Source organism: Pararge aegeria, chromosome 2, assembly GCF_905163445.1.
Source record: "Pararge aegeria chromosome 2, ilParAegt1.1, whole genome shotgun sequence".
NCBI lineage: Eukaryota > Metazoa > Arthropoda > Insecta > Lepidoptera > Nymphalidae > Pararge > Pararge aegeria.
The window spans coordinates 16,448,387-16,474,840 of record NC_053181.1 but is presented as its reverse complement, the minus strand read 5'-3'; the positions used below and the strand labels follow the sequence as shown (position 1 = coordinate 16,474,840).

General features: G+C 35.1%; 3 protein-coding genes across 9 annotated transcripts; 1 reads left to right on the top strand and 2 right to left on the bottom strand.

Annotated features, from left to right (window-relative positions):
* Positions 1 to 2,081: 2,081 nt before the first annotated feature.
* LOC120632291 (FAST kinase domain-containing protein 3, mitochondrial-like) lies at positions 2,082 to 5,791 on the bottom strand. Its single transcript, XM_039902129.1, has one exon. The coding sequence runs from the start codon at positions 5,614 to 5,616 to the stop codon at positions 3,685 to 3,687; it is 1,932 nt and encodes a 643-aa protein (XP_039758063.1). The 5' UTR covers positions 5,617 to 5,791; the 3' UTR covers positions 2,082 to 3,684.
* Positions 5,792 to 6,276: 485 nt separating this feature from the next.
* On the top strand, positions 6,277 to 12,564 carry LOC120632853 (trans-1,2-dihydrobenzene-1,2-diol dehydrogenase-like). Of its 4 annotated transcripts, none has more exons than XM_039902899.1 (7): positions 6,277 to 6,352; positions 6,702 to 6,800; positions 8,681 to 8,888; positions 9,291 to 9,582; positions 10,226 to 10,472; positions 11,598 to 11,748; positions 12,226 to 12,564. In XM_039902899.1, exons 2-7 carry the CDS (start codon positions 6,780 to 6,782, stop codon positions 12,327 to 12,329), a joined length of 1,023 nt encoding a protein of 340 aa, XP_039758833.1. In that variant the 5' UTR covers positions 6,277 to 6,352; positions 6,702 to 6,779; the 3' UTR covers positions 12,330 to 12,564. The 4 variants fall into 4 exon arrangements, with proteins under 4 accessions (XP_039758833.1, XP_039758828.1, XP_039758839.1 ...); XM_039902894.1 differs by lacking the exon at positions 6,277 to 6,352 and adding an exon at positions 6,365 to 6,531; XM_039902905.1 differs by lacking the exon at positions 6,277 to 6,352 and adding an exon at positions 6,551 to 6,574.
* A 932-nt stretch (positions 12,565 to 13,496) lies between these two features.
* LOC120633964 (ornithine aminotransferase, mitochondrial) lies at positions 13,497 to 25,061 on the bottom strand. Of its 4 annotated transcripts, XM_039904414.1 has the most exons (11): positions 24,937 to 25,061; positions 24,823 to 24,862; positions 23,033 to 23,139; positions 20,400 to 20,538; positions 19,486 to 19,654; positions 18,628 to 18,768; positions 18,204 to 18,363; positions 17,140 to 17,267; positions 16,578 to 16,655; positions 15,440 to 15,578; positions 13,497 to 13,828 (listed from the first exon to the last, which is right to left on the bottom strand). In XM_039904414.1, the coding sequence occupies exons 3-11, from the start codon at positions 23,136 to 23,138 to the stop codon at positions 13,662 to 13,664; spliced, it is 1,227 nt and encodes a 408-aa protein (XP_039760348.1). In that variant the 5' UTR covers position 23,139; positions 24,823 to 24,862; positions 24,937 to 25,061; the 3' UTR covers positions 13,497 to 13,661. The 4 variants fall into 4 exon arrangements, with proteins under 4 accessions (XP_039760348.1, XP_039760355.1, XP_039760343.1 ...); XM_039904421.1 differs by lacking the exon at positions 24,823 to 24,862; XM_039904409.1 differs by having other exon boundaries at positions 24,823 to 24,940.
* Between the last annotated feature and the right edge of the window lie 1,393 nt (positions 25,062 to 26,454).

Below are 26,454 nucleotides of genomic sequence, written 5' to 3'. Positions count from 1 at the left end.
ATGTCTATTTTAGATTTTAGGCTGTGAGCCAGCGTAAACAATTTCATTAAAATTTAATATTTCAAGCTAGAGTTGCTGTGATACACCATTCGGCTATAAAATATAGATAATTTACTTATCTGGGCGACTTTTGGTCATATGGAATAACGACATGCCTAGGCACTAGGTAACCGTGATTTCATGGAGTTGAAATTATCTATTCCACTTATCATTTCACTACAAATACAGTACCTACACATATAAAATCATCAACAACGATAATATAAAAAATCAGGTACTTATTTGTATTCTAATCTGTGTCTTAATTTGAAAGAATCTTTGTTTTCTCCTACCTATTTACTTCTCAAAAAATTAATTAAGAGTTTTAAAATTGTGACAGTTGTCTGATAAATTATTAAAATAATTAATTATTCAAATAACAATTCTAGTGAATTAGCAAACTGAGTATTTTAAGTGGAAAGATGTTATGAGTAAAATAATAAAATAAAATTATAATTCAATGACGACTTTTATTTCTTCCCAAACAATAAAACATGTATTTTCCCCGATGAGAAAATGTCGTCTCCTGCCCATCCCTTGCTGCTGGGATATGAACCCGGGATTTCCACTCATAACGTCACCACGATGCGCCACGTAGGTCTTCAGTTGAAAAGAGGGAAAATTGGTTTGTTTGTTAGTTTTTAATCTTTAAACTACGTAAACTTCATCGTAACTACCATATCGATTTTAACAATTATTACACCGTTAAAAATTCATTTTAACTTTAAGTAACATAAAAGGAAGCCATAAGTCAACGCACCAAAGAGTTGGATAGAAGCAGCCGACATGTAAATTAAGCTTAATTTGCTGTACTCCGCCAAAAGCCGGAGAATCTGTGTGATTTCATTTATCATCTCCCGAGGATTTAACATCCCCCGAGGATGCTCCGGTTTCGCAGCAAAAAGTGCGTAGACGGTAGTACATTGCTAAAGATCTGTTTGGTGTGGAGTATAAGGATTGAAGAAATTATAAATTAAACCACACAGATTCTCCTGCTTTTGGCGGAGTATAGGAAATTAAGGTTAAGTAAATTAAGCTTAAGTTTCATAATGCACCAAGATAAGAGTTGTTTTATCCGTGTGCGTTGACGATCATTTTACTGTCATACAAAAAAAGTATGTAATATGTATTACCTACCGATATATTTAAATACTTCACTAGCTGTTGTTCGCGTTCTTCCTTTCAACTAACTGAATGCCAAAAATTTAGTTGATTGGTTGCTTAGTCAGAGCGGGAAGGAAAGAAGGAAACAAACACACTTTCGCACTTATAATATGAGTTAGGATTGTTTAATGTTAAGTTGTTTTGAATCTGAATTGTTGACAATTTCAAATTTAGAAAATTTCCCAGTGTAGTATTTAGATATCTCTGCCTTAATTTTTGTTTTAATTCCCTACAATGTATTCTCACCTGCTGGTAAGTTATTCATGCTAAGATGTTAACTATGCTTTTAGTGCATTAGGTAAGGCAGTTATATTAAGACCGTACCTACCCTTACCTTTAGCTTATGCACAGCACACCACAGGGATGTACAGGGTATACACAGGGTATGCAAATGCAAATAAATACTTAAGGGTAGGCTTTTTATAAGTCTTACAATCCCTATACTTAAGTTTTTTATAACTCGTACTGATTTTGTTCATTTTATATCATCTGCATACCCTATGCATACCCTCTATGCACGCCAATGCCCTGCCTATACCTAAAAAAGCTACTGCGTTTCTAAGCGATATCCGGAAAGCAATATAGCTAGTAGGGTGGTGGTGGCCTCGTCCGAAGCCTCTTACCAGACCAGGGTAAAATTTTAAAATAATAACTCGAATTGTTTCTGCTGGGGATCGAACCCGGGACCTCCGCTTATGAGACTACCGCTGCACTAGGAAGGCCGGCAAAATAATAAAAAATCAGTATAGAACTTACTTAGAACGACGTTTTTTTGAATCGCAAGACGGTTGCGATTATTTTTTAGAATTTCCCAAAAAGGGCCATAAAGAAATAGCTATATTTGAAGTAAATATGTATATAATAAAACACCATTTATAATTACACTTAGTAAATGTATTTCTGACTTAAAACCAGACTAGAAAAATAGATTCAATATATTCACCCAAAATTTTAATATAAGTTAGTTACACATTATATTTGAACAATATATCATAATAAATGTATGTGGAACATACCTGCATACTACATTTTAGTTTTCTTACAGCATTTAAGGTGCTAATTCTTTTGTAGCTACACATATTTCTAAACCACACTAAATTGGCAAGTCTATGGTCTCATAGCACTATCCTTTTACACAAGTGTGAACTTAGCATTATTACTGTTACACAAGCTAGTTACTCGTCTTAACTGAAGCGGGATAGAGTAATTAGAGAGATAATTGTTGCGGGAGTAAAACTTATAGTATAGTTTAATAGTAAACTTATTTTTTGGAAAAGCCTCATTTACTAAGGCTATATGGATAGCTTAACAGACTCTACTCCATATATAATATGGGACTTGTTTTCCAAATAAGCAAATTGAAATTGTTATTGAGCTAATTTCACAGTGCCAGTTCTGTTGTACATAAACCTCTAAACTATACTTATACAAAAATAGTGCTTAAGTTTTCCAGAGAAAATATAGTAATAAGGATAGCACCACTTTTAGTCCTGTCAATTCAATTTAAGTTATAGATTAGTGACTCTCTCTATTACAAACTATATTAGCCAATTATCAATAGATAGAAAGGACATATGACAAATCAACCTCTCTTGATACTGCCATTTTTGTATGATGTCCTTAAAACCTTATTATCTTTATTCAATTAATAATATTTTTATTACTTAGTATACAGGTTTCATTATAATAAAGCTTACTAACTATAACTAATTGTTTAACTTACATGTAAGATATCAGGCACATTTGTTAGGTATTTTTTATTATTATCTAATATATAACTTCCCTACCAATGTAGTGGAAGACTACTCAAACACATCATTTGACACTCTATTACACAGCCAAATCAGCAGGGAGAACTAGTGTAGTAAGTAAGCATGAACAAATCAGTCTACAACAAATGCAAAAACATCCTGAAACTGGTTTATTCCAGTTTTACTTACTGAGTTCATTACACTTCAACAATGCAAAAACGTCTCAAAGCTGATTTCACCGATATTTAAAATGTTGTCTTTTATATGTGTTTTGCCTATAAAAACCATAATATCACATTACTTTTAGTAACTTAGCTCTGCTTTTATACCTTGGTCAGTCTTAAAAATTTCTGTACCAAAATGGAAATTCAATGATGGAACATAATGTAAAAGAATGTTCACATTAAAGCACCCATGTTTACCAACAATAAAAAGGCTTCAACTTTCATCATCATCGTTCTCAGCCAATTAGAATCTCACCAGCCTCCTCTCAAAGGAGAGCCTGAATTCACAATACAGCTTCAATGCAGGTTGGAAGGCCTTCAACACACCAGGGGTTTTTAACATATCTAAATGTTAACAACTGGGACCAATATTTTAATACTCCGCAAGGCTTGCAGATTTCTCAACTTTGGCTTTGAGAAATTTCTTGACAGATCAGGGTCCCTAAGGTACTACATGGTAATCAAAATCAGTACCTTGGGATTGATAATCAATGCAACAGTGATCATTAAGGCAATTTGTCAATACTGTCAGCTATATATTTCCTGAGGCCAACAGTATTATATGATGTATAGAACTGACTGAGTAAAGCATATTTTAGACTCACAACTTTTATACCAAGGATATTTAAATGCCTCTTCTTCATAACTTGTGGGCCAATTAGCTGTTCATTATCAGTACAGTAATGATCTGGTAAATGGATAAGTATTGCTGTACAATCATTTTTGAGAGACTTTGATTTCCAGTTAAATGTACTGCTACTTGTCTCAGGTGGATGGAACATCACATCAATAAGATATGTCTCGTCTGAACAGTAGTTTGGCAGTACAACCGAAGTAGACATTTTATTTTCATCTCCAATAACAGAAACAAAGCTGACTTTTATTTTAGCTATGATATTCTTAATTCTACCATCTTGTATGGCAGGTTTAAACCATTGGTCTTTAGGTAACAAAGGGCCATTGTATTCCTCACACTCTAATGACAGTGCTGTATCTATAAGATGCAGTTTCTTCAAGATATCACAGTTATTTATTTTAGCCATGTATTCTACACTAAATATTTTAGATACTAATTTCAAAGGATAGTTGCCACAGTAGATGTATGATGAAATGATTGAGCAAAGATCATCAATATTCATTTTTAGATAATTTTCAAGTAAGACATCTTCAGCTAACAACCAAAAGTCAATATTAGATGGATTCATACACAAATATCCATATGGATATATGAAATGTTTCAAAAAACTTGATGGCACATGTTTCCTTTTATCTATAAAATACTGGCTGCATATCTCTAGTATCTGTTCGTTGCGTAACTTGAATTGCATGCAGTAATTCAGAATACCAATAACCAAAACGTGTGATTGTATCTTGGAAGATTTAAACTTTAAAAACTTTTCAATTGCCGCATCTATTTGCTTATCAGTAAACTTAAGACGTGTAAATATTGTTATTACACCCAATAATTCGTCATCATCTAAAGCATGGATATTGGAGTACAACCAATGTCCTAAAATGCTATAACACTGCATCGAAAAATATTTCTCTACCAAAAATATGTCAAGAATATCTTGCATAGCTGCAACCTTTATTTTAGACCATAGTTCTGACAATTTTTGCTCCAACAAAGTTGTAATAGTCTTTTTACTCACTTTCAGACCAGGTAAAATTCTAAATATTTTAATTATATTCACTTCATTGATATCTTTCTCTTTTTCAATAAAGCCAACCCATAATCTATCAATTGTGTCAGAATATTTTTGATCAACAGGATTATTTTTCAGAAATAATGCAAAGTCACATAATTGGTCTACAGTTAATCTATTATCAATAACTCGAAGTAGTAACTCATCACAAAACTTGTACTTGTAAGGTTCCATTACTGTAGAAGTTGTTTTTAGTACATTTAATATTGTCTGGGTATCTTCAGTTTTCATAACAACTTTTAGTAGTTTCTCTAAAATAGCACCTTTGGCAAAATTTATGTGGACTGTTTGGTCGTTGGTCATATTATTTGAGTGTGAATCTTTTTCTAAATCATATATTCGTTCAATAGCACCCAGCGCGATATTCGGTGTTATTTTAGTGCATTTTGTTATCAGTGAAAACACTTCACGTAAATCAATGCATTGCTTAAACTCTTCTTGGATTAAATGATAACTGACAGAGTCATTTGCCGTTCGAGGAACCTCTTTTGCCGGTGGAAAATCCAAAGCCTCTAGATCTTTAAGTTTTCTCACAACAACTGGAAGTTCGTGGACATTTAACCCGTTCTCGATTAAGATCGTACTATTGCTGAATTCCGGTGTAGAAAACTTGTCATCACTGAGCGAACGAGTTATAAAATTATACAGAGACGACACCGAATTGCAGCTATTGTTTCCACATAACATATTATTGCGAGCTTTGGAATACGACCTCCACAAAATTAACGTCATTGTAAACAATAAATCAATTAGTTTGAATCCGACGGTGGCAATACGACCATAATTTCAAAACAAATAATTCTGTACCTATTTCTAGTTTTTGTGTGACATTTATAGTTTTATCACAGATCTGAGACCAACACTCAACAGTTTAACGTTAATAATATGTCATGAACCTATCGCAGATTATACCTACTTTTATAGGAAAACAGATATGTCAGCAAAGCGATTACGCCGGAGCTGTTACCAAAAAAAGCAAAAGAAGATGAAGAAGAAAAGCTTGTCCAGGCCTTTCTATTGAAAAGCTGTATGTTCGTCATTGTCATCATCATTATCCTCATAGAATGAGATCTGTAATCTGCGTGCCAAAAGTACCCTCGACCATGCTTGCCGAGTCTGAGTTAATAAAATAGATTTCCTGACATTGCTTTCCTTCACCGTAAAATTAAACGCATCCTACAAGAGCGAACAAAACCTCAATTAATTATTTTTTGCGTTCATGATTATTGCACGCTTACATCGGTATGAGCAACAGTTTTTTTTCTCTGGGTTGAGCAATTTCTCATAGTGTTGGCAGCACCACAGTCTAGCAACACACTATCTATCAGTAGGTATTAAAAATGACATCGGATACCGGTTTTCCGTCTATAATAACAGCTCTCGCCTCTCAGCGAGTACACGGGTTTCTGGTTGGCCATCTAGTGTTAGACTATGGTTGTTACTTGTTGTGTCAGGCGTCAGCCGTCAGGTATGACTTATGAGGTAGATGTCAGTTGCGACTGGCGCGTTGTCTCGTGATCTCTTGAGTAGTATTGTTTTAGACACCGAAATTGCATGTAAAAAAAAATATAAATAAGTAACTAGAAGTTTCAAAGTAAAAGTGTTTAAAAATTCCTTAATGATTGTTTGCTAATTTTAAAATTTCAAGTAAGTAATCTAGTTTACAACTTTGGTTCATAGAACTATTTGGGTAAGTAGGATAAGTTTCGAAAAAGATAATAATTTTCCTAATAATTTTTTAACGAATTTATATTCCAAGAAGAATAGTTTCAAAATTGAATATGTATGTACTGATATGAAACTTATTTTTATTGCAGGGATAAAGCTTGGTATTCGATGATTAAAACTTTACAATAACTTTAGTAGTACCTACTCTTTAATGCTGAATTAAAAGTATGCCCGAACAAACAGCAATCGTAAGTATAATTTTTTTTTGTGTTTAAAGGGTATATTTTTAAGTAATGTAGCTAGGTATACAATGGAAAATGGGGAAAACAAAACAATCAAAATGGGTGTTTTTTCAATAATTTAAACACTTATTTATTTCTTCTGCAATTTCTATTTATGCCAATAACTGGCGTAAATTTTAAGAAACTTCCATGGTTTCTTATTGTTACCTACTACATGTTTAAATTAAAAAAGTGATGTTGAGATCATTATCTAACATTATTGCATTGTTTTTGCTGATTTAAGATTTATTAGCTTTTCTTGATTTTATCCTCTAAATTTATTGTTATTTAATATCTTTGATTCTCAACCTTTTTCTTTCTTTCCCAATGAAGAAGAAAATTGCCTTTGTGTACCCTTATAAAGTAAAGTAGTAGAAAGGCCAGAAGGGAATTGCAAGCAGCATTTCAGCTAGGTGTATACTCAATTTGACTTATTTGACCTACTGTTATGAGTTTAAATCTTTAGGGCAGGGCAGCATGTTAACATCCATTTGCATAAAAAGTAGTTAGTTTGTATAAAGATCATGTTATGGCTGCTAGGCACAATAGAATATTGTCAGACTGCAGAATTGCAAAATCTTTACCTTACAGCATAATATTACATGAAGACAAAGGCACAAATACATAGTTTAGTGCAATTAACATGTATTCTTGTTATAATTTATTTATTGTACTATTAGTACTTATTTTTTCCTTTAATTCTTATCTCTGTATGACCTGAGTAAAAGTAAAATTAATTGTTAAAACAAATAAAAATGCTCTAAATATTCCCTTTACAAATAACTCTGTTATAAAATAGCCTAAAATATATAGTTCTCTTATCATCTGTCTTAATCAGTACAAAATGTTGTTCTGTAAACTACAACTGGTAATTACCCCATTAACATCACATGTGTGCTCATAAATGTATCATAAATAAACATTGTTACAACACTTATATAACATTATTACATATGGAATACAAACCAACATGAATCATCTATTCGAGCTATGGAAATGCTCTCTTTTATTAGCAGTAATTACAGTTAAAGGACAATTAAATGCAAGGCCTCCAATGTAATATGCATTCCTCATAGAATGAGAAAATACCTGAATATGCATTCCTCATAGAATGAGTGCAAATCACTGAATTACAGTATAGATAACTGCTAAGATTTTTGTTTCATTATCTTAAGACATGATAACAGTTTACCCATTGAGCTCACTTATCTAATATTATCAAAAACGTTTTTGTAACTCAGCACTAAAGCAGTATTGGATTACATACGATTATTAGAGGTAATGTGAATTGCATATCAAATTTCATTATTTAGCATTTTTATTGTGGGTTAGATCCATAGTGCATTATTTGCTCAAACAGTGCTAACATGTCATATTTGTTTACAATAATCTGAATTAAACATGTTGAAAGTGGTAATTAAAATAATACACATACTTAAGCTTGTATTGTCATAGAATTAACAACAGTTATGACATTAAATTCGTTTAAAAATCTGTTGCTTTATGATAGTGTTTAGTGGAGTAGTGTTTTTTCAATGTGATGATAATTGACTGTCAGTTCAAACTGATGGTATTCGACGATTCACACGAGACAATCATGTCTACCCATTATCACGACTTATCTTTTTACGAGTAAATGATACACATAATCTCGTGGCGCAAACCTTACTTGAAGGGGTTAAGGGAATCCTTTGGTGATAGATACCTAAATCTTTACCATACTGCTTGAGCGATCTGGAGTCTGAAATATTCAAGCATGCACAATACACACAAATGCTACATCAGTCTAATAATCAATTCCTAAAAACTAATTCTGCGCGGTCCCTGTATGGTATTTGCTTTTTTAGATGGGTAAACAATTGAAATGGGGGATAGCCGGTGTTGGTATGATCGCGCATGATTTCTTGACGGCAATGGCTTCCCTGCCGGCGGAGCAGCACAAGGTCATCGCCATCGCCGGCAAAGACCTAGATCGTGTTCACAGATTAGCCACGCTCCACAACGTAAGCACAGCCTACGAAGGCTATGATTCGATAGCAAACGACGCAGACGTAGGTAAGTTTCAAATTATTCATACCATGCAATATACGGAATTTTTTTCCGTATATTGTAGTTTTAGTCACCAAATTCTAACAGCATTCGTTTTACCTTGTCGTTATCGTAAGGACATGGAGGACGTAGACCTTCGAATTTTCCTTTTTAAAAAGTTTTTCACTAGAATATAAGAATATAAATTAGGTAATTGAACTATGTTATTACAATAGCAAAATGAATTAAGGACGATGTGTAAGCGATTGTTATTAGATACCAACTATGAACTAACTTATTTATCCATCATTAATTTGGGTTCACTTTATTGGTCTCATCCGTGCCTCTTGCTTTTTTTGCCGTTTTATTCTACTATTTCTTCTTAAATTTTATGGTTTAATTTTTAGACATTATCTATTTTATTTTCAGACATAGTTTTCGTCAGCGTACTTAATTTACAGCATTTCGAAATAACTAAATTAATGTTAGAAAATGGTAAACACGTGTTATGCGAAAAGCCTATGGGCATGACATACAAACAGACAAAATCTCTTGTGGATTTGGCACGCGAAAAGAAACTATTTCTCTTAGAGGGGATGTGGTCGAGGTTCTTTCCAGCTTACGATGCTTTAGATAAGCATATTGCGAGTGGCGGGCTTGGCGACATTTATCAAATAAACATACAATTCGGGGTGGAAATTAACGACATTGAAAGGAACTTGTAAGATATTTTTATTTATATCACGCTATTAATAATTTTCACATTATTTATGGGCTTTACTTTACTATTCTTATGCTTAATTTTATTCTAATTTGATATGTAAGATAAGAACCTAAATATGATTTGTTTAATGCGGGTATTTTAAGCAATTTTGAAATCATAAAAAAACTACTTGATAGTATTGTAAATCCTAAAAAGAGGTTTAAGGGTCAGGAAGAGTGCGTTATTTTTCTACAAAAAAATATCCTATTGGCACCATGGAACTGATAACTAATCCAAAATCTTTATTCGGGTAGGTATATATTTATTTGTGAACGTTGTACTTATTTTTGTAAATTTAATAAGTATTAATCTGCTAAAAAATTGTGCCTTGCTAAAAGTCTCACCATCACCCTATCAGTCTGGGATTTTATTAAATGCATTAACTACAAAAATATATAAATGGGAAAAAAAACAGTTTTTTATATTTTAAAATGGCCTGAGATGTTAACACATAATATTTTATTTTCTTATTGACTACCTACGAATAATAATATTTGAAACATCTTTGAACATATCAGGGTAGAATATTCCTATAGACCATTTCATTATCATTTCCCATGCACTAAATTTGTATTCGAGTTTTCAAATAATGTTATTCCAGAATGAAAGATTTGGGCGGCGGTGCAGTATTAGACTTAGGCATTTATATGTTGCAACTCCTCCAATTTGTATACAAGGAGCCGCCTACTGACATCATGTGCACGGGGCACTTGAGTAAGACGGGCGTTGACGAATCTGTGTCGTGTGCTTTGAAATACAAGGACGGTCGGACGGCCACTATAGCGGCACACACGCGCTCGGCTATGCCTAATAAGGCTGAAATAACTGGGACCAAAGGTTCAATTTCGGTAAGTTATTTATCGATCATCGTAATCACACTGACAATCACACAAACTCTTATTTATTTAGGTTAAACCAGAAAATGATTTAAGCATTTTGCAACCGGTCTCTTGCATGTTCAAAAAACAACAAAACAAAAACTATTTATTAATATAATAGTACTATTGGTACATAGTCTAACACCGAACGTTCTTGAATTAACCTAATTTACTTTAAGGAAAACCAGACCATAAATTCAACATATTTACTATGCAATAAGCTTTAATTTCCTCTATTCATCACTTCGCCTTATATGTTTTCTTATAACTACTTACGTTAATAATACCCGCGCCCTTCTTTATTCCAAGAATAATTTTAGTGACGGATTATTTTAAATGTTTGTATAATTTGCCCTTAAAGTAGCAAATTATTAAGTATCCCAAAAAAATACGACCTCCACCCATTTTATCTTCATATAAGTTGGAATTAGAATAACTAATTTAATGTTAAATGATATTCAAAGCTTTTAAAACGATCTTCAAAAAGAGCAACGAGAATCTACCCGGTAGGGGTAGAGATGTTGAGGTCCTGTACTGCCAAGGAAGTAAAAGCATGAACCATCAGATGTTAAATTTTTACAATGTGTTGAAGATCAAGATTATAATAAATTATCGGTTTTTTTTCGTACTAAGCATTATTTTATATTTGATACAAAAATCTAATAAAATATTGAATAACACAATAGATATAAACGCTTAGGTATTCATTGCGCTAGCTAGGCAACTAGAAGTGACATTGTTTTTGTATGAAATTATAGCCGGCTATTCCTTTCTTTGAATAAGTAGTCTTTTTCTGGAAACAGTAAGGCTAAGCTAGGCTTCTTTCCTCCTTTATTTATATAATATAAGAAGATATAAAGAAGATATGCGTGTCAATTATCTCGAGGTGCGCATTTACCCTACAGTGCACATTTGGAATCCTGGCAGCTTTAGTTTTAATTTAACTATTGTTATCACCGTCTGACTATAATGCGAAAAAATATTTTAGAATGCATTATTTGTTCTCAAATTTATTCTTAGATGAAGTTATGACTTTAATTATTTTTTCGTGTTGGCTTCAGATTGACTTTACGTAACTCTTCTTTTTTTTCGTAGTTGGACTATTTTTGGTGTCCCACCGTGTTGCACATATCTGCGGCTAACAGCACGGAGTGGACCCTACCGAAGGGCAAATACAAGTTCCATTTCCACAACAGCGCAGGACTGAGCTATGAGATACAGGAATGCTGGGACTGTATAAATCAGGGTAAAGTATCCAATCACAGTCCACTGATGGACTAAAAGCCTTCCAAACGGGAGGGTTACTCTTGAATCACCACGCAGGGCAGACGGGTTGGTGATCGCAGTAGACGGTAGTAGTAGCACATAGGAAACTACTGCCGCTCTCGTTATTTTTATTCCCTTAGTCGCCTCGTACGACACCCGCGGGAAGAGGAAGCTTATGACGACTGTAATCTGATCTGCCGTTACCTCAGTCTGGGGGCGACTGCCTGAAGTGGCTCTTCGAGTTTTTCGCGCATGTACTGCGTAGAAACAAGCTGTTACACGCGACTTCATCACAATTTTTGTTGATACTTTTAAAACCCCGCGGAAACATTGAGTTTTCCAGACGGACACATTCAAATTAACTAGACATTTAGAAGAAGTCAGGTTTCAAACACACGTACAGAAAAAATATTTACATAAAGATTCAAGAATTATAAAACAAAAATTTTTCTTTCAGGATTATTGGAAAGTCCGAAAATGAGTTTAGACGAAAGCGTTATCCTGTCGAAGCTTAGTGATACAATGAGAGCGCAACTGGGTGTACTAGATAATGCATTTTAACCACAAGACATAAAGTTCAAAATACATAAAGCCAGTATAGGATAGGCTAGACTAAACGGTTACAATACACGAACAAAATGTAGGCATAATATTTTCAGATCCAGCAAATTTTTTTGTCGTAAAAGTGTAGATATTTACCTCAACCAACTGTGATGAAAGTGTGTTGTGACACGTACTTATTGTAAATTATATATTCTAAATATATGAAAATATACACGCTAATTTATTGTACTTACTCACGTTGTTTTATTAACCTTACTCATTAGTGTGTGCTATTTATAACCACTGCTGATTAGAAGGGTACCTATTGCGTGCTTGGTATTTATTACACGTTAACATTACGACTCGTAGTACCATATCATACGCAAGCTATTAACATCTGCTATTAACGTCTGTAATCTGCTAGGCACAGACCTCCTCTCTCTCGGACAAACGCTTAAGATCATGGACCATGCTGCTCCAAAAAGGCTTGGTGGGCTTAAACGACTATCGCTACAAGTTAGTGATAATATCCGGGGCGGTCGGCTGAACGTGCTCTCCAGCTTTGCTATCGCCAATTTCCTAGCTCAGGGATGGTACTGAAAGAAAAAACACTACTTACTAATTTTGGACTGATCCAAGTATCGAACCGCGGACTTAGTGATTCGTAGTTAAACATGCTAATCAACAGACCAACGAGGGAGTCAGGTAGTATAATATATTGAAACAAAACTTCAAGGCTGAGGTGCTAAATTAGATGAACGGTAATAGTGTTAAGTGAGGAACATAAATGAAAACAAATTTAAAATAGCAGGTATAACCCAGCCGAAATTCTTCGGACCTGATTGCACTCATAATCTTCATCATATCATATCATATCAACCCATTATAAGGCGGGTCTCCTCCCAGAATAAGAAGGATTTAGGCCGTAGTCAAACACGCTGGCCAACTGCAGATTGGTGGTCTTATTTATTACTATTATTGGCAGTAATTTAAAGAAGATACTACAAGTAGATTAATTAAGTAAGTATATAAAAAACTTTTATGTCTACCATAAACTGACTTTGGGACTTACAGAAGGTTTTGTTTATGCAATGTTCGTATATTCATTTAATATGGCCTCTATAACATAGGTATACGCAAGAGCACAACACAGATACAGTTATGGGATTAGACAAAATAAAAATAGTAATTTAAATGCTTTAATAAAATGTTATATTTAGAATATAAAGTCTTGTAAATAACTTAGACCGAAGTAAATTATACCGCCATTAAAAATAAAGGTAAAAAAAAAATCGAACATCATTTAATCAACACTCTCGATTTTTCTGATTTCCTTAGGACAATATCGAATCATTTGTCGTAACTCTGGAATACTTTCTGAATGACACGAGCGCCTTCTCTTAGCTGTTCTTCGGTTATGACGAGCGGTGGGGCCAGACGGATTGTTTGACCGTGTGTAGTCTTGGCTAGAAGACCGGCTGCTTTCAAACGATGGCATACATCGTATGCGTTAATACCTGTATATATAAAAAAAAATGATGCACTAGGCAGTTTCGAGGGTGCGACATTTTAGAAAGATATTTTTACTTTTCTTTTATTCCACTACAGTTAGACCTTGGCTGCAATCTGACTTTGTGATAATATAGTAACTGGCTAAACTCTACCCATTATCGGTTTCACGTGGCATCGGGCGAAGCCTCTCACCGGACCAGAGAAAATTCAGGAATTGTAAATTAGAAATTGCCCTCACTTATTTTCATCTCTCACAGCGCGTACCGCTGCTCAAGGAAGATCGTCGAAATTAATCAACTTTTATATTTTTACGCACACTCTTAGCGCGAGTCCTATTGATCCTCAGGCCATAATGTCCCATCGGTGAGCACAAGCCCTTTTATATAGATGTTTAGAGCTTCGAACACGCTGCTCAAATTCAATTAGTCCACATCCGATACGATTATGATCACTTTATTCATAACATAACTTAAGTATAAAATTGAGTTCTAGACCCAACTTACTACAAATAAAACTATCAAATTATCCAGTATTAATATCCAGTAATAAATACCTATTTGAAATTGTGTTATATAAAAAAACACAAATAAACGTACCTACTAATTAACTTAATAGAATTCCTTGAATAACGAAAATAATTCAACCTCGAAAATAATCAGTGTAGGTACACACCTAGGTTGATTCCAAGGACTTACCTACACACACGTGTAGGTAAGTCCTTGGAATCAAAAGTTTACTCAACCTTTCGTGTTTCACAGCTGAATGAGCTTTTGTGATGAATAATTAAAGCCTACCGATCGATCTAATTAATTGCGTCCCTGATCATTAAAGGTTCTATTAATACCAGAGACCCACGTCATAACGTACAGGAATACATTTATTTTTCCAACAATTCAAGGTCTATAAAAGGCTTCTTGAACTATTGCAAGGGTTCTAATTATTATTAGCAACTTGAGCCTAATCTGAACCAACGTAGGTTGGTTGTAATTCCTCTTTGTTAATGAGATTTTGAGATTTTAAGGTGGTTTTAAGGACTTTTAACGTTAATATTCTCACTTGTTATTGTACTTAGATGTAAATAAGTCTGCACATACCATATTTTTTATTGCAGTTATGTGTACAGACTTTTCACCGCGGAGTGCAGCCAGTAAGTATAGTTCATTTTTTTTAGTAATAATCCATTGACGAAATTTTTTTTATTTACAAAACTTGTAAGTATTATTCCAAGTTAATGTATATCTATTCCAAATTTCAGTCAAATTGGTTCAAAAGTTGTGGCGTGCAGGAATAACAAACATTAGGTACACGCTTACATACAAACTTTCGCCTCGTAAACTACCTATTTTAATATTTTTTTTGCATTTTATATTTACAAACCCAGGCGTAGGTATTAGACTCGTTTTAAGGACCTAGGTCACCAGTCATTATTTTATTGTATTATCACTGAATCTTTGATGCATAGTAAGCCCACAATTGACTTGGTTTTAAGTTTTTAGACACATTAAAAGTCAATCAATTTATTTGTTTGGGGCTAAGTACAATGAATAATAAATAATTGTTTTTAGTTTTAAAGCATTCGATGGCACTTGTGAATTAAATTTGTTTTTTGAACTTACTGTCGTTAACATCAATAGCAAACATAAGTCCTCGGCCGCGAATAGTATCTATTTTGGACTTCGGTATTTTCTCCAACTCCTGGCGGAACACCGAGCATAGTTTATCTGCATTCTCGCACAATTTCTCCTCCAATAATACCTGCAGGTAAAAGTATAAAAACATAAATTTAGATATTTCATGAATTTTTACTTATCACCTTCTGCCTATTTCTTCCTTATAACTGTATCAAAATGTTTGATATCGTACGCGATTTCGAAAATACCATATAAAAAATATTCTTTAAAATACTAGAATAATATTCGACTTCAATCAGCTTTTCTACACAAATATACCCTAACCCACTACCTACCCCGCGTCTTATCTTCTGCGCTCTTTTGCGGGCGCCTGTGATTAAATATTATCATGCTTACCTATATCTAATTAAGATTCCCCTAACTAGCTGAATTTAAACCTAAAAAGTTTAATTTGGAACCAATCTATGGATGTCGTGACTGAACAATAACGGTCACGAAGTCCTCGATAAGAATTACGGATACAATTAGAAGAATAATTCTCAGAACATAATAAACTACTAATTCCTAATCTGATTTTAAATTCACGCAAGCAACAAATTAATGCAAGACTGAAATGTAGAATTTAATTCCAATGAAACAGTGGGATTAGATTTGTTGATATATTCCAAAGTTGCCCCTCTACTTTAATAAACTACATTCAAAAATTTGTACTGTAACCACAAATATACAAATTACAAACATAGTTATTTCTCGAAGCTACTTAAAAGTATATCTCTTTGTACTATTTAGGTTGTTATTATACACTAAGATGTTGCCCGCATTCTTTCTCCGCATTTTTGTACAAATCCCGTGGATAAGTTTACCTGTGAAAGAAATGTCTTATGTTCCGTCCTTCAACTTTACAAATTTAAACTAACTCTTTGCAAAAATCTAGTTGTTTGGCTTACTGAATAAGAGCGTAAACGAAGAATAAACAAAGACGGAGTAAGGATAGTTAGGATTAGTAAACTACCGAGATACCTAATTGATGAGGTATGCAAAGAGCAGTACTGCAAAAATATGAAGCTAATTTTGAATGTTTATCGCAGCCGAAAATAATTCGGTGGCAGACAAAAATATTTACCTTTATGGCCTCGGTAGCGACTGCGCACGCAAGCGGGTTCCCGCCGTACGTCGAACCGTGAGTGCCCGGCGTTATGACCTAAGGATATTTATTTAATAGAGGTGAGAAATTAATAATAGCGTTTAATTCATGAAACAAAAATATTAATAATAATACTCTTTGTAACACACCAAAAGGATAAGGACTAGGAAACACACAATCCGTTTTACCAGTTAATAATCAGTCTATTTTTGTGAACGCTGACTGGGTTGATTGGCCATTCATTTTCGACCTCACAAGCATAACAAGTAGTACGATTGGAAGAAACGAATTGAAGAACGGTTTGACATATCAAGCCCAGGAACATGAACATAGTAAAGCAAGAATGAATCAACTTTTATACAAAGTAGAGCGAGCATGCGTGCCACGAGATCTCTACCCTTTACTCACATCTTTACTATAGCGATAGGCTATATAATGGGAAGACATAATGCGCATGCTAGTCATGAAGGTCAAGTAAAAGTAAAATTAATATTATTTAGGTAATATAATATACCTAGAGCCCATTATTAGTTATACTTACGCCCATGACATTATTATTTGCTAGGACAGCAGAGACTGGAAGGATGCCACCGCTGAGCGCCTTCCCCAGTATGAGGATGTCCGGCTTGACGCCCTCGTGCTGGACAGCCAGAAGTTTTCCAGTGCGACCTGAAATCGACAGAAATATTTACGTTATTTTACAGGAATACAAGAGACGAAGTCGAGCTCCTACCGACTGGGCTATAACCGCTTATCGAATTCACTTTTGGGAGGCCGAGTTCGAATCCCAGCACGCAACTTTAACTTTTCTAATATATGTGCGTTTTAATTACTTAAAATATCACTTGCTTTAACGGTGAAGGAACTTCAACGCGAGGAAACCTGCATGCCTGTATCGGGAACGGGAAACTGTATTTGTATTCCTGTCTCTAGCTTCTAAAATATAACATTTATCAACAGGCTTAGGGATAGATTTTCGTGAAATTCTATATTAGCTCACAGGTCTTGAAAGGAAGCTACACTTTGAATTTATTTCCTGAGACTGATGTCAGTCAGTCAATAATAATAAAATAAATAAATAAAAAATAAAAATCGTTTATTTCGTTTCTTACATTGTAAATGATACATGTTGTAAATGAGTGGTGTATTTCACCACTATGTTGTATATAATATTGTGCAAGTTTGTGTTGTGTTGTTGAGACTTATTTTTACGCACTTAAAGTATCGTTGCTTATTAAAACTATAATAGCTAACCTGTAACGGGTAGCATTAAAATACTTTCAATACATATGTAAATTAACAAAAATTTAATTTTGCATCAAATTATTTTGTATTGTTATCGGTTCTCAATATATATACAAAGTTTGAACGAAATCAGACTGTTTGAAGAAGGTCAAAATCAAGTCCAAAGGAGTCTGTTACATCATAAATACAGGTGAAGTCAAGCTAATATAAAGCGTGTTAAAACTAAAGTAGCTTTACTCGTGAAGATCGCTTACACATACAGTTAAGCATTAATGCACCATTTAACTTAGTTTTGTTTGATGAGATGAGATTTGTGTACAATAGAATTGGCACCAAAGTTATAATTAATCGTCAGTTTACCTAATCCAGTTTGCACTTCATCGGCAATCCAAAGCACATTGTACTTTGTGCACAGTTCTCGAACCTTCCTTAAGTAGCCATCGTCAGGGATGACAACTCCAGCCTCTCCTTGAATGGGTTCCACCATAAAGGCCGCCACGGTGGGATCTTGGAGGGTTTTCTGAAATTATTAGTTTGTAAATTGAAAGACTTCTCTGCGGAAGGTCTCACATATGCCCACAGTCCACAGAACTCCTCTCTCTTTGGCTTATCTTTGGAATTGTGCGTTGTGAAGTCAATATATCTGAGGATACTCCGGTATAGAAGCTAAAATACAGCACGCCAATTGGTCTAACTGTGAAGGATTATAATAAATTTGGTATAGACTACCTTCAGATCCTATGGTTTAATCCTACAATTCCCAGAAAGAGTAAAAAGAACTTACCTCCAAAGCCGGAATGTCATTATATGGAATGAGTTCAAAGCATGGCATGTAGGGGCCGAAGCCATTGTAGCACGTTGGATCTGATGAAGATGACACCGCGGACAGTGTTCGACCCCAGAAGTTACCTTCGGCGAATATTATCTGAAAGTTAATAAATTTGGCTTAGTAGTTTGGAAATATGCTCAAAGAAAAATATTTCAGGATGTCAATTATACGTTATATAAATATCTCGGTGAGGTTGTTTTATATCGGGACCAACACGATTCAATACTTATAAGCTACCACTTGACAAGTAATACAGTCTAAGAAAATAGCGGGCTAACCTGTTAAATACCCCTAATCTGTTTCTACGCGACATCTTACCGGCAGGGTGATTACGTATCTCGCGACAGCAATGCGACAGGCGTAAATCTTGCAAACACTCCACTCTCACTTCAATCACTTTTGTTTATTTAATGTATCGAAAAGTGACTTTTGACAGCAGTGATTGCAAGATTTACGCCTGTCGCATTGTTGTCGCGAGATACGTAATCACCCTGCGGAACGCTTAATCGCCATAGGTACTGCGCGTCTTTGCCGCTAGGGTGGTAACTAGCCACGGCCTAAGTCTCCCACCATACCAGACCAGAGAAAATCCAGAAATTATAAATTCCCAAATTGCCCCTGCTGGAAATCCAACGTACTTAATATCACAGCGCACACCGCTGCGCTTGGGGAACTTCAGAACCGGTAGCGACTGATGCCGACCTCTATTTTTCCCTTTTCCCAATAGTTAGCGAAGTCCGAGACATCTTTAAACTTCGTAGTCCGTAGAGTGTACGCTTCTTAGGGAGAAGGTTTTATAAATTTACTTTTTACCTTAGCCTGATCCTTTGGTATTTTCTTGACGTCGTAGCCCCACTTCCTGGCAATCTTGCAAGCGCTCTCCCCGCCCTCTACGCCAGTGTTCATAGGTAACAGGCGCTCATAACCGAACAGCTCTGTCATATATTTTTCGTAATTACCCAGTTGATCTGAGTAGAACGCTCTGTATTATATAAAAATACGTTAGAACCCCTGATCACTTTTTTTTTTTTTTAACATCCCAAGTCTATGTCCCATCTTAGGACACTAAAGAGAAAATTTATTGGTAGGTATTTCTGATATCCCGGACCCCGGTGTATTTAGCTAGGAAGCAAGTTACTGAGTTACGAAACTAAACCAGCACTTGGACGACCGATGGACTTCTGGATACTCAAGTGCTGACCACGAACCCTCAGGCATGCTGGTTTCTTCAGATTGTTTTCCTTCACCGTTGAAGCGAGTGATATTTTAATTGCTCAGTATAAACCAATAAAAAAATATATATAACTAGCTGTTGCCCGCGACTTCGTCTGCGTTTGATTTTGTTTTTAAAGTATTCAGTATCGCTTAGCCTTAAGTGAGTATTGTAGTATATATATACATATATATATAACATGTGACAAATAATTTGCAATAAAATAAAATTGCGACTATAATTAAAGATCTAAGATATCCTATCTCTTAAGTTGGACCAGACTGCTCACGGTGAGCCAATTTTATTTAAAATCGGTTAAGTAGTTTAGGAGGCCATCGCGGACAAACATCGTGACAGGAGATTTATATATATTAAGATAATAAAATCTTCGAAAAGTGTCAGGTTTAATTACCAAATGACAAAATAAGTATAGTAAAAAAATATAAAATTCGTTGTTAACAGAGGCTATGACAAGACAAATAACAGGACAAAAAGTAATAAAGATAATTTCTACCTTGACACCAATGTCAATTTATCAGCTTGTTCCTTGAGCACCTTCACGATTCTTGGGTGGCAGTGACCCTGGTTTACTGCTGAGTAAGCACTTAAGAAATCGAAGTACTTCTTGCCTTCCACGTCCCATACGAATATGCCTGAAAAGTCATGAAAGGTTTTACTCTAAGGGTTACCTATTTTTAAGGATTTAACAGTACTTGTGTATTATTTATATTCATCAGTCATCTTAGTACCCGTTTTAAAAGCTACGCTTAGTTTGGGTCTAGTGGAGATGTGAATATTGTGGTAGTATACTTATTTATTTAGTACTCGTCGTGTAGCAATAAAGAACGTATGTTTTTTTTACCTATTGCCCACGACTATTAAAGTTAAATTTCCCCATGCATACTTCCACATTAATTATCAAAGCGATCAACTCGTTTGTTGAGACGCGCATCGCGCATCACAGTAAGCTCGTGAAAGAAAATTGCTCTAGTAAATTATACAAAAAGCCTATGTTTGCACCTAACAGTAACTTGTGCAGTTAGTATTTACAAGTAGCTTGCGCCTATAGTTCGGTAGGTTTGTGCGACTTCCCGGAATATACCTACGATGATGGCTACGAATTGCAAGATTCGGGATTACCTTGTATGAATCAGCCTAGACAATACAATACTAATACCCAAATAAAACTTGGATGTAAAAGCAAATAATTCTTCCGAAATATTTAAATTGAATGAAATACAATGTCTATTCAAAATTGTACTAAGAATATTATTTTATTTATTTTAACTTAGATGCTCTAAGAACATCATTATATTATTGAGCCTTAATAAGCGTTACAAAAAGAGCGCACTATTTAGACGCTATTTAAGTAGTAACGTCTGACGCGTTTACCTAACCAAGGGCAAAGGTAAAACGGCAAGGCTACAGTTGCGGATCTTCGGCGTTGCAGTTGACCGTGACTTCGGCGAGATTGCGGCCATTCGCCTTTACAGATTGCACGATCTGACTTGCTGGAATAAAGTTGGAACTCTCAGACGTTCCATTTTTCCTACAATGTTGCTCGTTTTTTATTGCACGTATAGAAACATAGATGCACAGAGGTGATTTTTTCAGCCTAACCTTAAGTAAACTTGATATGTGCTTGGATAGAATTGTCTAATGACGTAAGAAAATCAAGAGCAAAAAGTTAAAAATACTCATATTAAAAGCTTATCTGTTACTACATGACACTCTTTCGATACCAAATACCGATCGAATGAGTAAACGTAGAAAGAAAATCTCACTCTTGACACTCTGTACCTGCTGCCTAGACATGAAAACAAACAATTTAAGTAATATTCTCTCGCATAAAATGTCAAACTTGTGATGTGTAAATTCATGATAATTATTTATGGTAATTTAGCAAGAAGGTATTTGTTCTTTAGTATGATAAGAAGTAATAAAAATGCCTACTAGAGCAATCCGCTTTGTTATCAGTTATCACAGAATCACAAAGGTAAATCTTGTTATTAGAACTTATGAGGCTATGGCTTATAGGTAAAAATAAAACCACTCGAGTGCAAGTTGTACCTACTCGCTACTCGCTCAACAAGCTCAAAAACTTTTCTAAACTTATAATAAAGCTGACGAGTTTGTCTTAAACGACCTCTAAAACTACTTTTTGAAATCTGACTCGTTATCTCTTTCTCACAGTTAACTTATTGAGAGGCATCTCAAAGAGTTCAAGGTACGATCCATTGAAAATCACGCTACTTAGATAAAAAGGGCGGGAGGACGATGCGACTTGGAGGCTCGGTGTATAATAGCGGATAAAAGTTTGTATGTAAAAAAAATCTTCATTAGAAGTTGTTGGTATGCGGGAAAAGTCGCTGCAAACCGCTAGCACATGATAATATTGCTTATATTATGAAAATCAAGCTTCATTTTCATGATATATCATTTCACAAAGTAGCGCCTGCTTCTATCCAATAACAATATTTCTTTTGTTTCAGGGCGCTTAACTTGTTTGTTCTCCTTGTTATATCAGCATAGGAAAAAGTTAGAGTAATTGTTCAATGCAAAATACTCATCAGTATATTTTAATTAAATCCCTTGTTCATATGTGTATTTTTTAACTTTTAAGTTAATGAATTTTCCGGTCGTATCTCGTAAAAAAGTATTTTTTTGGTCTCATTAGGTACATAAGCGAACCTAGCAGGCTAACTTCTTGTCTATGGGGGGCAAGGAAGATTTTTCGTCCGCGGCTGTTTTGTGAAATTTTTTTTAGATCGATACTGTAGCCAAAACTGTACATTTTATCAATTCTTTAACATATTTCTAACCTAAACTTGTTTATTAATTCATCAAGGAGGGATTGGAACACCAATTGGAGGGTTTGCCGATAACGACCACGCTGCGCGGCAGACGGTTTAGTGATCGCAGTAGATGTTATTAGTAGCACAGACAACGCTGCTTGCTGCCCGTTCTCTGTCGTATTCCCTCAGTCAGAAAGAGGAGGAGTGGTGAGCCGAGATTACTGTATTTTGATCTGCCATTACCACACGGCAAACAAATAAATTAATATCTAAGAGTTAGGCCCAATGACTTGTCTTAGGTGTTTATAATATAAGGGTAGGGAACACTAAAAAGATAATTTTATTAGCTTACCTTCACCCCGACAAAGGGCAACGGAAAGTGGCGCATAGTTACGACATCCATATTGGTCTTCTAGGGCAAAAATCTCTTTTGATGATAGCTGCGTCTGACTGGCCATTCTACAATATTCAATTAAAGTCACTATTAAAATTCAGTAAGTCTAAAAAAACGTAGCTGCTTTCCTACCACTACAGTATTTTAGTCGCGTGTTCTCTTAAAATAGATATAGGTACTAAGACAATGAACGGAATTTAGTTCATATTACATCTATTTCACCGAACAATATTGTATCGCGTTTGCGTCACATAGCGTGTTATTGGACCTCAATAAATTCAATAATAACAAAACTAGCTTCACGTCACAAATTAATTATCTTCAATAAATTATATGCACCTTTTTATTCTTCTTATCCTTTTTATTAATTAATCGAAGGGATTTTTAAATGACTTGTTTTATATACGGCTTTAAATAAAATAAAAATAAAAATAAAAATCAGTCTTTTGTTACACAAGTTACGCTTATCAATGTTCAGTAGAACTTAGTAAAGCATCTTATATACTGCCTACGATATCAACATGCTTTCTTTGATAAGAGTTATGGCATGGTGTTTAATTAACTTAACTCTACAATTTAAATAATATATATATATTGTGTATGTAGTGTATTTACATGCATATTAATCATTAATTACCCGTACCAAAACCAACCGCATCAAACTGTATCTTACTTGATATTATCTTTCATCTGACATTGTAACTTTATCAAGTTTAACCCAGTAACAAAAATAAATATATACTGGTACATATCGTGCCTAGGTGGGCGACTACGTAATTTTACATATCAAGAGCGTGATATGATTGGATCCTATTTCAGTTGGACTAGCATGCGCGTCACGACAACGCCAGCCCATTATCTTGTCTGAATCTATAGAAAAATACATGGTACTCATGGTAGAGATAATTATCTCGTGGCACGCATGTGAGCCCTAGATAACGTTGTAAGACGCTATGTCAAAATGCAACGGGGCTGTAACATGATTTTTTGTTTGTATAAAATAAATTAATACTGGATTTTGAAAAGTTGTAGAACAAAAGAAGTTAGTTTTAATGTAACTTAAGCCCGAGAGCTTTCTGGTATTTTGTATAAAACCCCGTATAGCCGTCGAACTAAGAATCGTACTTTCTGAGTTCGTTATCATTTTGCTGGTCTTATAACCAGAGGTCCCGGGTTCGATCCCGGTGGGGACTATTTGGGAATTTATAATATCTGAATTTTATCTGATCCACCAGTGGCCTGTTACATCCCCTGGCAAGGGGTATATTTAACGTGTCCACCTGCTAAAGTACAGGAACATGGAATAGGAGTTTACCCCCGTTTATTATTACACATACCTATTATTTGAATATTATTTCCACTTGTGCGCCAGTGCTCTGAGAGTTGATAAAGCTGTAAGAGAACATCAAATGTTATCCTTTCCAGTCCAGATAATTGTCTCCTGCCCATGCTAGCCGTGGTGATGACTAAAAAAATTGTTTTGCAAACCTGCTTTAGGGGTAACTTTGCAACTAGGTAAAAGTCGTTTCAATCTTATTAAAACCGCATCAAACCGTATCATAAATCTTCCATTAAACGTTATCAAGTTTAACCCAGTAACAAAACAAAATAAAGGGTTCATAATTCATCAAAAATAAATAATCACTAAACTGTCTCAACACACAATAAAAATTACAACAACTTTTTATTTACTTATTTGTTATCAATGTCAAAGACTGAGCTAATTATAGAAGAGACATGTTACTTACCTACATATAAGAGTACACAATGGGTCAACCAAAGGGGCAACTGATAAAAAAAGATATATATTAGTGGGTGGTAGTGGGTAAGGTTAGGCTACCTAGTAAGTGGGTTTAACATACTTGTATTATATTACAGACTATAGAAGTTCATACGTAAGTACACAAACGGCAATTACATTCACAAGAATTAATTTTATTGCTTTAGCAAACAGAGCACTTTGAAAGTTGAAGATGTTTTGTCACAGAGAGATACGGCCACGATACTATTTATTTACGAGCGACAATATATTCTATCAGTATGGAAAACTACACTAAGATGGTCAAGGAGACGACCGATTAATCTGTATTCATACAAGTAAATAAAGTTGGAGCGTCCGTCTATGATTTAAAATACGTGCCTCTTACGTACTGACCACTGACAAATCGCGTCGTGCTTAATAAACGTATGGGAAGCGGTGTCGCATGCCGCGCCGCGCCGCTCGTTTAGCCGCTACCCAGTGTATGCTTGTTATGTTTCGTCAAAACCATCGATCACGCCTAAACATAATTATATCGCGAAACGTAGCAAAACGCGTGTTACTCTCAAAGTCAGAGTAACTTACAAACGCGTATTGCTATTAATACGTGTTGACAATTAATACTAGTAACTAATCTCCGAGAACCGAAGAGTGCATTAAGCGATTAGTTTAAAAAAACCTCAGTACCCCGTGCGTCGGAGATCACATTTAGCCGTTGATCCGGTTATTAGCTCATGTGATGAGAATCGTTAAAGCCCGCCTACTCGCATTGGAGCAGCTTGGTGGGTCTTTACTACTCTTATGACGATCTATGAGACGAGTCCTGAGCCTTGTGACAGTGGGACGGGAATATTAGGCTAACATTAGGCAGCAGTGCTATCGAATCAACTCGAAGAATCTGACAGAATTCTCTTAGGTTGATCACAAGTAACGGCGATAGCTCAGTGGTTAGGACTTCGGCTTCACTTTCGGGGGCAGAGTTCAAATCCCAGCAAGCAGCTCTAACTTTTCCAATTTTTAAAATATCACATGCTTCTACAGTTAAGGAAAACATCGTGAGAAAACCTGCATGACTGAAAGTTCGCCATAATGTTCTCAAGCGCGTGTAAAGTCTACCAATCCGCACTGGGCAAGCGTGGTGGAATGTGATAACCGTGCTAAACCATTCTCATTCTGAGAGGAGGCCCGTGTCCTGTAGTGGGCCGGTAATGGGTTGATGATGATCACAATTCTTTTGACCTTCAAACCTCATTCTGGAGCCTAAAAAATAGTTAATACAAAGAGAGGCTAACTCTTGTACTATATAGACTTGCTAGTTGCTTGCTAATTACGTCATACAGCCTCTTGTCGATTCCCGAATGTCGAGCGTCTGTTAATTAATGTTATGCGTCTGAAATTTTCCAGTAAATTTAAATTAATGAAAGCGTAAAATAAACATGGCTCTTAGTATTTTGGTGACTTCAGCGGCATTGTCGTCGGTAAAAATGATTTGTAGAGGTTTCCCAAACTGACGTTCAACGGTGAGCGTTGTGAATTAAGTATAAGTAATTTTCTTTGGTCTGGTCTGACGGGAGGCTTTGGCCGTGGCTAGTTACCACCCTACCGACAAAGACGTCCCACT

Coding starts and splice junctions, on each gene's coding strand:
- LOC120632291 (XM_039902129.1), bottom strand. CDS start 5,616: ATGACGTTAATTTTGTGGAGGTCGTATTCCAAAGCTCGCAATAATATG.
- LOC120632853 (XM_039902899.1), top strand. CDS start 6,780: ATGCCCGAACAAACAGCAATC. Junction 6,801..8,680: donor TGCCCGAACAAACAGCAATC/GTAAGTATAATT, acceptor TTGCTTTTTTAG/ATGGGTAAACAATTGAAATG. Junction 11,749..12,225: donor CTGGGACTGTATAAATCAGG/GTAAAGTATCCA, acceptor TTTTTCTTTCAG/GATTATTGGAAAGTCCGAAA.
- LOC120633964 (XM_039904414.1), bottom strand. CDS start 23,138: ATGGCCAGTCAGACGCAGCTATCATCAAAAGAGATTTTTGCCCTAGAA. Junction 17,268..18,203: donor TGAAGTGCAAACTGGATTAG/GTAAACTGACGA, acceptor TGTCGATTTCAG/GTCGCACTGGAAAACTTCTG. Junction 16,656..17,139: donor CAAATAATAATGTCATGGGC/GTAAGTATAACT, acceptor AAATATCCTTAG/GTCATAACGCCGGGCACTCA.